Raw genomic sequence first — 14,327 nt, 5'->3', positions numbered from 1 at the left:
ATACCCAATGTGACAGATGCGGAGCCTTATCAGCCATATAATGTGCACATTTCTTATCTCATCATACCCAATGTGACAGATGCGGAGCCTTATCAGCCATATAACGTGCACATTTCCTATCCCATCATACCCAATGTGACAGATGCGGAGCCTTATCAGCCATATAACGTGCACATTTCTTATCCCATCATACCCAATGTGACAGATGCGGAGCCTTATCAGCCATATAACGTGCACATTTCCTATCCCATCATACCCAATGTGACAGATGCGGAGCCTTATCAGCCATATAACGTGCACATTTCTTATCCCATCATACCCAATGTGACAGATGCGGAGCCTTATAAGCCATATAACGTGCACATTTCCTATCCCATCATACCCAATGTGACAGATGCGGAGCCTTATCAGCCATATAATGTGCACATTTCTTATTCCATTATACCCAATGTGACAGATGCGGAGCCTTATCAGCCATATAATGTGCACATTTCTTATCCCATCATACCCAATGTGACAAATGCGGAGCCTTATCAGCCATATAACGTGCACATTTCTTGTTTGCTAGCCGAGCCATTAGTCCAGAACATTCGGGAGCAGAGGATGAAGAGGAGTGACTTCGACATCATTAAAGTGATTGGAAGGGGAGCGTTCAGTGAGGTAAGAGCTGCACTTCATACACAAGTAGGTCTCTGTATAATAACTAACTCGTGTCTAATATTTAACGTTGGCATGTAAAGAATGTTCTAGAAAAAACACTGTAGATGTCCGCATTAACGAGGACCAGGGTCAAAAGTGACACGTTTTTGCTCTTATTATATTCTGATTTTTTTGCTATTTTTTTTCTTCTTTTTTAATCCGTCCTCTGCCTTTAGAGTTGTACTTCTTTTTTATTTAGTGCTCTTTTTTTTTTTTACTTTTATCATTGTTGTTTGTTTTTTTTTAAATTATTATTCCATTTGATGCACTACTTCATAAAAATAAAGACTTAGACGTTTTCTGTAGCAAGTCTGATCAATTCAGGTTAAAAATTCAATTTCGGGAAGTTTCCTAGTTATATCTGTTAGCCAGAAAGATGGGGGACAATTGTAGGACCACCATTACAGATATCAAGAGAGATTTCATGCAGATTTCTTCCACATGGATTGACTCGTGGCTGACCCCCTATCGCTGCATAACGGGGGGGGGGGGGATTTTCAGGTTATGGTGAGAACCCCAGTGTGAGCTTTTCTATCAGTTATTTCATTTGTTACTCAGAAAAGGGTATAACAAAGGGATATATGGCTTGTCAGTTAAGGTAGTTGTCCCCTTTGGACTATTGATTTGTCCCCTGAAAAAATAAATCAGTAATTAGCTGTAATCTGTGGAGAAACTTGGTAGCGCCTCCACAGGAGGAATGAGGCATTGCATATACTGTATGGAGAAAAGTATGTAAGTATGGGATTTCATTCAGTCTCATTGCAACAAAGGTATAACATCCGGCCCCTCACCCCTCGGTGTATAATACCGCCACACCGTCTGCCTTTACTAACATTTGCGATAAATGTTCACTGATATTAGCGCAGTCCTGTAATAGGAGCCACAGAGGTAACAAGTCCGTTCAAGACATATCTCCATTAGTGATGAGCGAGTGTACTCATTGTTCAGGTTTTCCCGAGCACGCTCGGGTGGTCTCCGAGTATTTATGACTGCTCGGAGATTTAGGCCGGTTTCACACGTCAGTGTCTCCGGTACGTGAGGTGACAGTTTCCTCACGTACCGGAGACACTGGCACGTAGACACATAAAAATCACTGCATCTGTTCAGATGTCATTGATTTTTGCGGACCGTGTCTCCGTGTGCCAAACACGGAGACATGTCAGTGTTCGTGGAAGCGCACCGATTACACGGACCCATTAAAGTCAATGGGTCCATGTAAAACACGTACCGCACATGGACGTTATCCGTGTGCAGTCCGTGTGCCGTGCAGGGGACAGCGCTACAGTAAGCTCTGTCCCCCCACTGGTGCTGAAGCCGCGATTCATATCTTCCCTGCAGCAGCGTTTGCTGCAAAGAAAATATGAATAATAGTGTTTAAAATAAAGATCTATGTGCCCCCCGCCCTCCCACCCCCTGTGCGCCCCCCCTGCGCGCCCCCCCTGCTGTTCTGAAAATACTCACCCACCTCCCTCGTTCGCTGTCGCTGCTTCCTGGTCTGGCCGCACCTTCTCCTGTATGCGGTCACATGGGGCCGCTCATTTACAGTAATGAATATGCGGCTCCACCTCCCATAGGGGTGGAGCCGCATATTCATTGCTGTAATCAGCGGCCCCACGTAGATCTTTATTTTAAACACTATTATTCATATTTTCTCTGCAGCAAACGCTGCTGCAGGGAAGATATGAATCGCGGATTCAGCACGATGCAGGGGACAGCGCTAAACTTTAGCGCTGTCTCCTGCACGGTGCGTGTGGTACCCAGTGGGCACACGGGCGGCACACGTGTGCCACACTGATGTGCCACGTGAGCACACGGACACACGGATAACTCCAGTACCGATTTTATACGGTACTGGAATTATCTGGACGTGTGAAACCGGCCTTAGTTTTCCTTGCTGCAGCTGGATGATTTGCGGCTACTAGAGAGCTTGATTACATGTGGGGGTTCCCTAGCAACCAGACAACCCCCACATGTACTCAGCCTGGCTAGTAGCCGCAAATCATTCAGCTGCGGCAAGGAAAACTAAATCTCCGAACAGTCATAAATACTCGGAGACCACCCGAGCAACGAGTATATTCGTTCATCACTAATCTCCATCCTAAATCTTCCCCCATCACCTCTGAGTGATATCATTGAGACGAGGAAGGAATCGCAGAAACTCAGCCACGAAGTGGAGACCCTGTAAGATTGCAGAGCGGGGGGCCGAGTGCTGAGGGGCAGAGGGCAGAAGAGTCACCAACGCTCTGCTGACTCCATAACTGCAGAGTCCAGACCTCCTCTGGTATTAACGTCAGCACAAACACTGCGCCCCCGCCGGGAGCTTCATGCTGCCTTACATCACCAAGCACAAGGCTGCGCGTCGGATGGAGTGGTGTAAAGCCGCCACCACTTGATTGTGGAGGAGACGTGTTCTGTGCAGTGATGGATCGCACTTCTCTCATGGAGGAGTCTGGCCTTGGTGATTCCAGGAGAACGTTACCTGCCTCACTGTATAGTGCCCGCTCTGAAGTTTGGGGGAGAAAGAGAGAGAAAGAGACAGCGATTGATGAGATGATTGCCTTTAGTCGAGGGTCATGAACAGGGGAAATAATGGATCCTTTTCTCCAAGATGTCAGGATAGTTTTGTGAGGCATGGACCACAAGCATTGATTGCCCGGGTCCATCTTACAGGATTATTATAAGGAGTACGGCTTTTGCTTGGCTTGTTTATAGGGGTAGTAACATGGGTGACCATGGATGACTTAACAGTTCCTTTGTAAAAGCTTCCTTACATACATAACTTTGTAATTAAAGGGGATTTCCACTTTTAACAAAATGGACACCAACAGCTTACAGCCATGTAAAGTAACAAAGCCAGCTGGTACTCCCAATCTCCGGTTCCTGTGTCTGTCGACGGTGCACATCCCCCCCCCGCAGCCAATCACTGAGCTCAGCAGCTCGTGCTAGCTATATCAGCAGCACCACTGAACTCGGTGATTGGCTGCAGCGGTGAGGCGTGCTGTAGACATTCTAAAAAACTAAGACTGAAGCAGCAATTTTGTCCATTGGACCTGGGGAGGGTGAGCATATCCCCATTCACAATCTTGCTGGTTATGGAAACAGTCAGCAAGCTGGCTGTCAGGGATAACTATAACAGATTAGCTGAGTTCCTATAATCCAATGCGGCTTTTTTTTTTCCTACGTCATTTTCCTATAAATACCAGGTGAGCAGATAAACATTTTTAGAATGAAAATACAGCTCTTAATCTTGCAGAATTATGAATGCAGCTCTGGGCTATAACACAGGCGGTAACTTGATGCTGTGAATGACTGCAAATAACAGCAATGTGTGAGTAATAATAATTACAATGCAGCCTGATAGATGGGATTCGGTAAAGGAGATGGAATGTTCCCGCTGCTCGGCGCTGACTCATCATGTCCTTGTGATCGGGGATCGCTGCCGTAAACGGAGGTCGCTCGGAATTCTTATACTCGTATTTTGTCATCTGTTATTACAAGATGACTTATTGTTTTCTTAGTTTCTAAGCCGCCAGTACACATTATATAAACGTTGTCCCAATATGATTGTTTTGGCCCGGATCGATCGGTTGTTGTTTTAATTCGTTTATTTATTTTTCATAAATCAAGAATACAAATGATAATAAGAAACTTTGGAATATATCTGATCAGAGAATCCTGCTTCTTTCTCCTCCAGGATTGATCACTCATTCTCAAAATTCTACATTCATGAGGGGAAAAAAAAGAATGTGTCTTCAGTGAATATAAACTTTCCCATTACTGAGATAGGAGATGACAGTTGGTGCTCATGAAGTTCTATGGAGAATTGTATAATAAGAAGCCGGTCGGCACTATGTGTGATCATTGTGTGCATGGAAAGAAATCCCGGCACTCGCGTAACACCAAGGAAATGACATCACCACAATAACATATAAAAAAAAGCAAAACATATACCGTATATCTACTATATAAAGCTGAATGTGTGTATGTGTATGTGTGTGTGTGTGTATGTATGTATGTATGTGTGTGTCCGGGATTGGCATCTGCACCGTCGCAGCTACAGCCACAAAATTTTGCACAGTCACACGTCTGGACCCTGAGAGCGTCATAGGCTATATTGTGAGGCAAAATTTTAACCCCGCGCGTTCCAATTCACCAAACAATTTTGCCCCTATCTACATAATGGGGAAAAAAGTGAAAGGAAAAGTGTTGGAAGCGTCGCAGCTACAGCCACAAAATTTTGCACAGTCACACGTCTGGACCCCGAGAGCGTCATAGGCTATGTTGTGAGGTGAAATTTTAACCCCGCGCTTTCCAATTCACCAAACGATTTTGCCCCTATCTACATAATGGGAAAAAATGAAAGGAAAAGTGTTGGAGGCAAATTGACAGCTGCCAGATGTGAACAAGGGGGACTTAAAGAGTGAGAGCGATGGCGCCAAAGAGTATATACCGTACAGTTGCTAAGGTGGGGCCTTGACATGAGATACTCACCACACACGGGGATATGAACACACACAAAATGCGCCACACACTACCACGTGCTTGAACACATATTACCCTCAGCACACATTTCACCACAAATACACCAACCTCGCCACATAAAAGTCAAAACACAAAAGTCGCCACTCAAAACTCGCCACACGCAGAACTCGCCACATGCAAAAACTAGGCTCACGCAAAACTCGCCACAAGTGCAAAATTCTCCTCATGAAAAACTCGCCACACGCAAAACTTGCACACGTGGAAAAATTGCCACATGCACAAAAGTTGCAACACATGCAAAAGTTGCCTCACACAAAACTTGCACATACTCAAAAGGCACCAGACATAAAACTCGCCACGCGCAAAACTCGCCATGCGCAAAACTTGCTGCACACAACTTGCTACACTAACCTGTCACATGCAACTCGACACACAAAAAGTTGCTACACGCATGTTGCTACACAAAACTCATCTCACAAAAGTCGCTACATGCATGTCGCCACACGCAACTCAACACACACAACTTGACAAACGAAACTCGCCCTAAAACACACACAAGTCTGGTATTATCCTTCAAAAATAAAAATCTGATCAATAAGCAGACAAACTACAACAATTGCACCATATAGGAAATACGGCAGCTGTCAGTCACATGACCTGTCTATTATGTGTATGTGTGAGCTAATATATACTGCCAGGGGGAGGGCTTCCTGTTGGCTGGGGATTTATCAGGCTGCCAATTTAGCTTACAAATACTGAGGTAAAAATACTGAGCAAATAACGTGTGAACGAGGTCTAATACAGGAGGAGATGGCACACAGGTATATACTATATACAGGGGAGATGACACACAGATATATACTATATACAGGAGAGATGACACACAGGTATATACTATATAGAGGAGGAGATGACATATAGGTACATATATAAACAGGAGGAGATGACATACAGGTATATACTATATACAGGAGGAGATGACATACAGGTATATGCTATATATAGAAGATGACATGCAGGTATATACTATATGCAGGAGGAGATGACACTCAGATATATACTATATACAGGGGAGATAATACACAGGTATATACTATATACAGGAGGAGATGACATACAGGTATATGCTATATATAGAAGATGACATGCAGGTATATACTATATGCAGGAGGAGATGACACTCAGATATATACTATATACAGGGGAGATGACACACAGGTATATACTATATACAGGAGGAGATGACATACAGGTATATACTATATATAGAAGGAGATGACATTCAGGTATATACTATATATAGGGGAGATGACACACAGCAGGTATATACTATATACAGGGGAGATGACATACAGGTATATACTATATACAGGAGATGACATACAGATGTATACTATATATAAGGGAGATGACAAACATGTATATACTGAGGTGATGAGGTGAAAATGAGAGGTGTGAGGTGAAAATGAAAAGGTGTGAGTGCAAAATGAGAGGAGTGAGGAAAAATAGTGGAGTGATCAGAAAATGACAGATGTGAGGTTGAAATGACAAGTGTTAGGGGGGAATGAGAGGAGTGAGGGAGAAAATGAGAGGTGTGAGGGAGAAAATGAGAGATGTGAGGGGGAAAATGAAAGATGTGATTGGGAAAATGAGAGGCGTGATGGGAAAATAAGAGAAGTGAGGTGCTATAACTAACCACAGATATTTACTATGCCCAGGCAACGCCGGGCTCTTCAGCTAGTCTACTATATAAAGCTGAATGTGTGTGTGTGTGTGTGTGTGTATGTCCGGGATTGGCATCTGCACCGTCGTAGCTACAGCCACAAAATTTTGCACAGTCACACATCTGGACCCCGAGAGCGTCATAGGCTATGTTGTGAGGCGAAATTTTAACCCCGCGTGTTCCAATTCACCAAACAATTTTGCCCCTATCTACATAATGGGGAAAAAAGTGAAAGGAAAAGTATTGGAGGCATCGCAGCTACAGCCACAAAATTTTGCACAGTCACACGTCTGGACCCTGAGAGCGTCATAGCCTACGTTGTGAGGTGAAATTTTAACCCCACGTTTTCCAATTCAACAAACAATTTTGCCCCTATCTACACAATGGGGAAAAAGTGAAAGGAAAAGTGTTGGAGGCAAATTGACAGCTGCCAGATATGAACAAGGGAGACTTAAAGAGTGAGAGCGATGGCGCCAAAGAGTATATACCGTACAGTTGCTAAGGTGGGGCCCCGACATGGGATACTCACCACACAGGGAGATGAACACACACACAAAATGCGCCACACACTACCACGTGCTTGAACACATATCACCCTCAACACACATTTCACCACACATACACCAACCTCGCCACATAAAAGTCGAAACACAAAAGTCACCGCTCAAAACTCGCCACGCGCAAAACTCGCCACATGCAAAAACTAGGCTCACGCAAAACTCGCCACAAGTGCAAAACTCACCTCATGGAAAACTCGCCACACGCAAAACTTGCATACGCGGAAAAATTGCCACATGCACAAAAGTTGCAACACATGCAAAAGCTGCCTCACACAAAACTTGCACATACTCAAAAGGCACCAGACATAAAACTCGCCACGCGCAAAACTCGCCATGCGCAAAACTTGCTGCACACAACTTGCTACACTAACCTGTCACATGCAACTCGACACATAAAAAGTTGCTACACGCATGTCGCCACACACAACTCATCTCACAAAAGTCGCTACATGCATGTCGCCACACGCAACTCAACACACACAACTTGACACATGAAACTCGCCCTAAAACACACACAAGTCTAGTATTATCCTTCAAAAATAAAAATCTGAATAATAAGCAGACAAACTACAAGAGCAACAAATGTACCATATAGGAAATACGGCAGCTGTCAGTCACATGACCTGTCTATTATGTGTATGTGTGAGCTAATATATACTGCCAGGGGGAGGGCTTCCTGTTGGTTGGGGATTTATCAGGCTGCCAATTTATCTCACAAATACTGAGGTAAAAATACTGAGCAAATAACGTGTGAACGAGGTCTAATACAGGAGGAGATGACACACAGATATATACAATATACAGGGGAGATGATACACAGATATATACTATATACAGGGGAGATGACACACAGGTATATACTATATACAGGAGGAGATGACATACAGGTATATACTATATACAGGAGGAGATGACACATATATACTATATACAGGGGAGATGACACACAGGTATATACTATATACAGGAGGAGATGACTCACTGGTATCTATAATATAACGCTGGGAGCGTCACTCTGTCCGAAGCCTTTATAGACTGCGCAGGCGCAAGCGCCGGCGCAGTCTGGCCCCCACAGAGTGACGCTCCCAGGAGATCGCGGTATGCGTAAGCACTGAACGCATACCGCGATCTCCACCGGAGAGTCAGGGACCGTGGACGCGCCAGGAGGGAGGGTAAGTATATTCACCTGTCCTCCATTCCAGCGCTGCGTCTCCCTGCTCCTCTGCTGTGACAGAGTCCAGTCACAGGCAGAGGAGCCGGAGTGTGTGTTAAAGAAAATGGCGCCGGATAGCGTGGACTGCGCAGGCGCCGATTCCTGCTGCCGGAATCGGCGCCTGCGCAGTACGCACTTTCCGGCGCCATTTTCTTGAAGACACACTCCGGCTCCACTGCAGGTGTGTCTTCAAGAAAATGGCGCCGGAGCGCGGACTGCGCAGGCGCCGATTCCTGCTGCCGGAATCGGCGCCTGCGCAGTCCGCTCTTTCCGGCGCCATTTTCTTGAAGACACACCTGCAGTGGAGCCGGACGATAGGTGAGTATGGTATTTTATTTTTTTTTTTATATGGCAGCAGCATACGGGGGGCATATAATACAATAGTGGAGCAGGATGGGAGCAGCACATGACAGAACGGGCGCAGGATGGCAGCAGCACATGACAGAACGGGCGCAGGATGGCAGCAGCACATGACAGAACGGGCGCAGGATGGCAGCAGCACATGACAGAACGGGCGCAGGATGGCAGCAGCACATGACAGAACGGGCGCAGGATGGCAGCAGCACATGACAGAACGGGCGCAGGATGGCAGCAGCGCATGACATAACGGGCGCAGGATGGCAGCAGGATGGGAGCAGCACATGACAGAACAGGCGCAGGATGGCAGCAGCACATGACAGAACAGGCGCAGGATGGCAGCAGCACATGACAGAACGGGCGCAGGATGGCAGCAGCGCATGACATAACGGGCGCAGGATGGCAGCAGGATGGGAGCAGCACATGACAGAACGGGCGCAGGATGGCAGCAGCGCATGACAGAACGGGGGCGCAGGATGGGAGCAGCACATGACAGAATGGGCGCAGGATGGGAGCAGCACATGACAGAACGGGCGCAGGATGGCAGCAGCACATGACAGAACGGGCGCAGGATGGCAGCAGCACATGACAGAACGGGCGCAGGATGGCAGCAGCACATGACAGAACGGGCGCAGGATGGCAGCAGCGCATGACATAATGGGCGCAGGATGGCAGCAGGATGGGAGCAGCACATGACAGAACGGGCGGAGGATGGCAGCAGCACATGACAGAACGGGCGCAGGATGGCAGCAGCACATGACAGAACGGGCGCAGGATGGCAGCAGCACATGACAGAACGGGCGCAGGATGGCAGCAGCACATGACATAACGGGCGCAGGATGGCAGCAGGATGAGAGCTGCACATGACAGAACGGGCGCAGGATGGCAGCAGCGCATGACAGAACGGGGGCGCAGGATGGGAGCAGCACATGACAGAATGGGCGCAGGATGGCAGCAGCGCATGACAGAACGGGGGCGCAGGATGGGAGCAGCACATGACAGAATGGGCACAGGATGGGAGCAGCACATGACAGAACGGGCGCAGGATGGCAGCAGCGCATGACAGAACAGGCGCAGGATGGCAGCAGCGCATGACAGAACGGGCGCAGGATGGCAGCAGCACATGACAGAACGGGCGCAGGATGGCAGCAGCACATGACAGAACGGGCGCAGGATGGGAGCAGCACATGACAGAACGGGCGCAGGATGGCAGCAGCACATGATGGAGACCATATACCAATATAAATGCTCGCCACCTGGGCGTAGAACGGGTTCAATAGCTAGTATACTATATACAGGGGAGATGACATACAGCAGGTATATACTATTTACAGGGGAGATGACATACAGATATATACTATATACAGGGGAGATGACATACAGGTGTATACTATATATAAGGGAGATGACAAACGTATATACTGAGGGGAAAATGAGAGGTGTGAGGTGAAAATGAAAAGGTGTGAGTGCAAAATGAGAGGAGTGAGGGAAAATAGTGGAGTGATTGGAAAATGACAGATGTGAGGTCGAAATAACAAGTGTTGGGGGGGAATGAGAGGAGTGAGGGGGAAAATGAGAGATGTGAGGGAGAAAATGAGAAGATGTGAGGGGGAAAATGAGAGGCGTGATGGGAAAATAAGAGAAGTGAGGTACCACAGATATTTACTATGCCCAGGCAACGCCGGGCTCTTCAGCTAGTATATATATACGGTAAATAAAAATGATTCCAAAACTATACAAAAAATATATATTAAAAATGTGATTCAATAACATAGTAATTATCCTACCCAAAATCCAAAGTCATCCATACATCAACTATTTATAAAGTACCGTATATCAGACATAATATGTATTATTTAAGATATTCCTTTTCACATGTAAAGCGCCAGGGTATAAATGTCACTATAATAATAATAATATAATTCATTTTTATAAGGATGTTAGAATTCTCTTGATGGATGAGAAAAAATCCTTTTATATGCATAATTGGAGCAATATTGAGTGGAAAAATTGCCGTTTCAGGAGAACCTGCAGCAGAATGTCGGTGTCGGCCTCTAGCTCTTCCATTTCCTTCCATTGAATTTTATAAGCACCAACTGTCATCTCCGATCTCAGTAATGAGAACATCTGTCGTCACTGAACACTGATTTTACTTGTGAATGGAGAAAGAATTAAGCAGTTTTCTCTGATAAGATATATTACAAAGCTGCTTATTTTCATGTGTACTATTGATTTATTGAATAAAAATTTAAACGACGATTACATTTTATACACATGAATAATTAGGACAATTTCGATTTCTTGTACGTAAAAGACGAAAAAGTTATATAACCTTCTGCTGAAAACTCACTCAGCCAACAGTGATGTCTCCCAGCCATCCATCTACATGCACACTCGGTTCAGCTGAGCATGCATGTGTTTTCAGTGGGCAGACTGCCAGAACAAGCTCACTGATGGTTTCTCAGTTAACTCATTTTGCAGACAGCAATTGACTGTGCATCTCAGAAGCTATACAGGGCCAACAGTGCAAGATCAGGTTTTGCCTGCCGAAAAAAAAAGCAGCAAAAATGCAAGGTGTGAACATAGCCTTATGGCCGGCAGCTCGGCCATACTGACAATCCAAAGGTTCAATTTTTAGGGATGCACCGACCCCAGCAGCAAAGAAGCCAAGAGGCAGGGAAGTGATTTTGAACTTAGTAACCCTTTAAATAAACAAAAATGCCCATATCCTTTGACCACAATTTAGTGTATGATGTGATTTATTTTTTTTTAACTGCATCATTTACATTTAATTCAGTAACCAAAAAGTACATGTTGAAACCATGTGATAGTGATCTCCTTTATGAAGTCAGACATGGTAAGACAAGTCTTTACAAGGAATCGCTGAAATAGCCTTCATCTCATTTTATGTGCTACGCTTGGCTTGGCACAAAGGTGACAATATTAGTCAGCATGCATAATGTAAAAAACAAGAAATACTAAGCCCATTACTGCTTGATTATGGTGCCATCTCCATAGGGTCCATATACTGTATGTTATATTCACAAGCTGCAGATTTGCTACATGTCTTAACATTCTCTTAGAATAGTCGTATATGGCAAAACCTGGCTTGTGGGCCAAATATGGCCCGTAGTGTGGTTTTATTTGGCCACCGACACCAGAACTACCACCCCTATGTGGAGCCAAGTATTCTGTATGGAGGACTATGTGGAAACCATAAAACTGTATGGAGGACTAGGACTATGTGGTGACCATAATACTATATATGGGACTATGTGGTGCCCGTAATACTGTATGCAGGACAATGTGATGCCCATAATATTGTATGGAGGACTATGTGATGCCCATAATACTATATATGGGACTATGTGATGCCCATAATACTGTATGCAGGACAATGTGATGCCCATAATATTGTATGGAGGACGATGTGGTGCCAATAATACTGTATGAGGGACTATGTGGTGAACATAATACTGTATGGAGGACTATGTGGTGCCCATAATATTGTATGGAGGACTATGTGGTGCCAATAATACTGTATGAGGGACTATGTGGTGAACATAATACTGTATGGAGGACTATGTGGTGCCCACAATACTGCGTATAGGACTATGAGGTGCCCATAGTACTGTATGGAGGACAACGTGGTGCCAATAATACTGTATGGAGGACTATGTGGTGGCCATAATACTGTATGGAGGACTATGTGGTGCCCATAATACTGTGTATAGGACTATGTGGAGCCAATAATTCTGTATGGAGGACTTTGAGGAGCCCATTATACTGTATAGTTTTTCATTTTGGCCCTCTGTGTGTTGAGTTTGACATCCCTGGAATAGACAAATCCTAACTCCAATGACATTTCTGATGTCAGTTTAAAAAAAAAAAATACCCGTATTGGTTCCCAATTACCTGCTTGACCCCTGTTGGTGATGTTGGGCGTACTATGCAGTTTCTAAAGGTCACAGTGGAAATTTGCTGTGCATGAATGGCCAACTGTGGATAGTCATAAAAGAAAAAAATTGAAAATTGTCCAAGATATGCAAATAACAGTAATTCAGCAGCACTTTACAATTAGTAAAGTGCTGCATGCTGGCAATATTAGAGCTAAAACAATTAAATAATACTCACTGTCCATCCTACCGATGTGTCCCTGCTGGTACCGTCATAGCCCGGATAACCCCACCAGATATCTGCAGCCAGCTGGCTCTAGTCAATTGCTCCAGGTTGTGGTCTTGCAGTTGGGGTAACAAGGGCACACGGTACGTACTTTCTGGTGATCAGTGGGGGGCCCAGTAGTCAGAGGGGAGTGGAGAATTATGGCTCATTGACCCTGGCCAATTTCAGGTCAGTAATGAAAACCGATCAAACGCATTCAAGTCGTTTGTTGCTCGTTCACCCAGTAATCCTCATATACAGCACATGTTTTCTACAGCAAATTCCCCTGTTTCATGTTGCTGGCATAGAAATCAATTCGCATTTTGGGACCATGTTGCCTTATTGGGAAATCGTTGAAAAATAATAATTTTTTTCTTTAACCAATTGTGTAAAAAAATAAAAAAAAATAAAAACATTGTGGCCACAACATGTGAATGCCGCCTTAGGCTAGGGCCACACCACTGTATTTTCACTCATTCGAGAAAATCAGTCTGATAATAGCAATCACACTCTGATCAGAATTTGAATAGAGAATGATCATCGTGATCTGATTTTCTCGGATATGGAGAAGATGAAAAAGAAGTCTTTTCCGTTCTGCTTGTTCGTGAAAATGGCACTGCACTCTAATGTCAGTGCGGTCCGATTTTTAGATGGACCCATAGACTCGCATGGGTAAGTGCACCTCTGTTCCATTCAAGATGGGGATCCCAGCGTCAGTAACTTATCCTCTATCCTATGGATAGGGTATAACTTGCTAACTTTGGGAATAACCTTGGCTTATTCATTATATATTGTGGGTAATAATCTCCATCCTCTCCCAGAAGAAGCGCTCCTTGTGTGGGTGCTTCAAATCTCTCGAAAATACAGCATTCCAAACATTACAGTGACATTGCCAGCGCTGCTTATTGGCTCCAAAAATGTCACATTTTATTTGTTAATTTATTTTCTGCCATGATGTCTAATTTTATTTTCGATAAGCAATAAAATTATATAAGGGTCAGCCATGCTTTACACATTAACTACTTATGCGTCAGAAGGACATAGTAATGCGGGTTAGTACAGTTGGAAAGAGTTAGTTGCAAGAAAAAGTTAAAGAGCTTTTTGTCATTTTTTTAAGGGAAACACTTGCAAT

The 14,327-nt window shown here is 44.8% G+C and overlaps 1 protein-coding gene across 4 annotated transcripts in view; it reads left to right on the top strand.

The window, feature by feature from the left end:
- DMPK (DM1 protein kinase) overlaps positions 1 to 14,327 on the top strand; it is a 55,083-nt gene that overhangs the window by 9,757 nt on the left and 30,999 nt on the right. For all 4 annotated transcript variants that reach the window (XM_069746814.1, XM_069746812.1, XM_069746811.1 and 1 more), the window contains exon 2: positions 569 to 660. In XM_069746814.1, coding sequence (XP_069602915.1) covers positions 569 to 660 — 92 coding nt within the window. The remainder of the gene's footprint in view (positions 1 to 568; positions 661 to 14,327) is intronic.

Source organism: Ranitomeya imitator, chromosome 2, assembly GCF_032444005.1.
Source record: "Ranitomeya imitator isolate aRanImi1 chromosome 2, aRanImi1.pri, whole genome shotgun sequence".
NCBI lineage: Eukaryota > Metazoa > Chordata > Amphibia > Anura > Dendrobatidae > Ranitomeya > Ranitomeya imitator.
The sequence above is the reverse complement of the archived record's forward strand: the minus strand, read 5'-3'. Positions and strand labels throughout refer to the sequence as shown.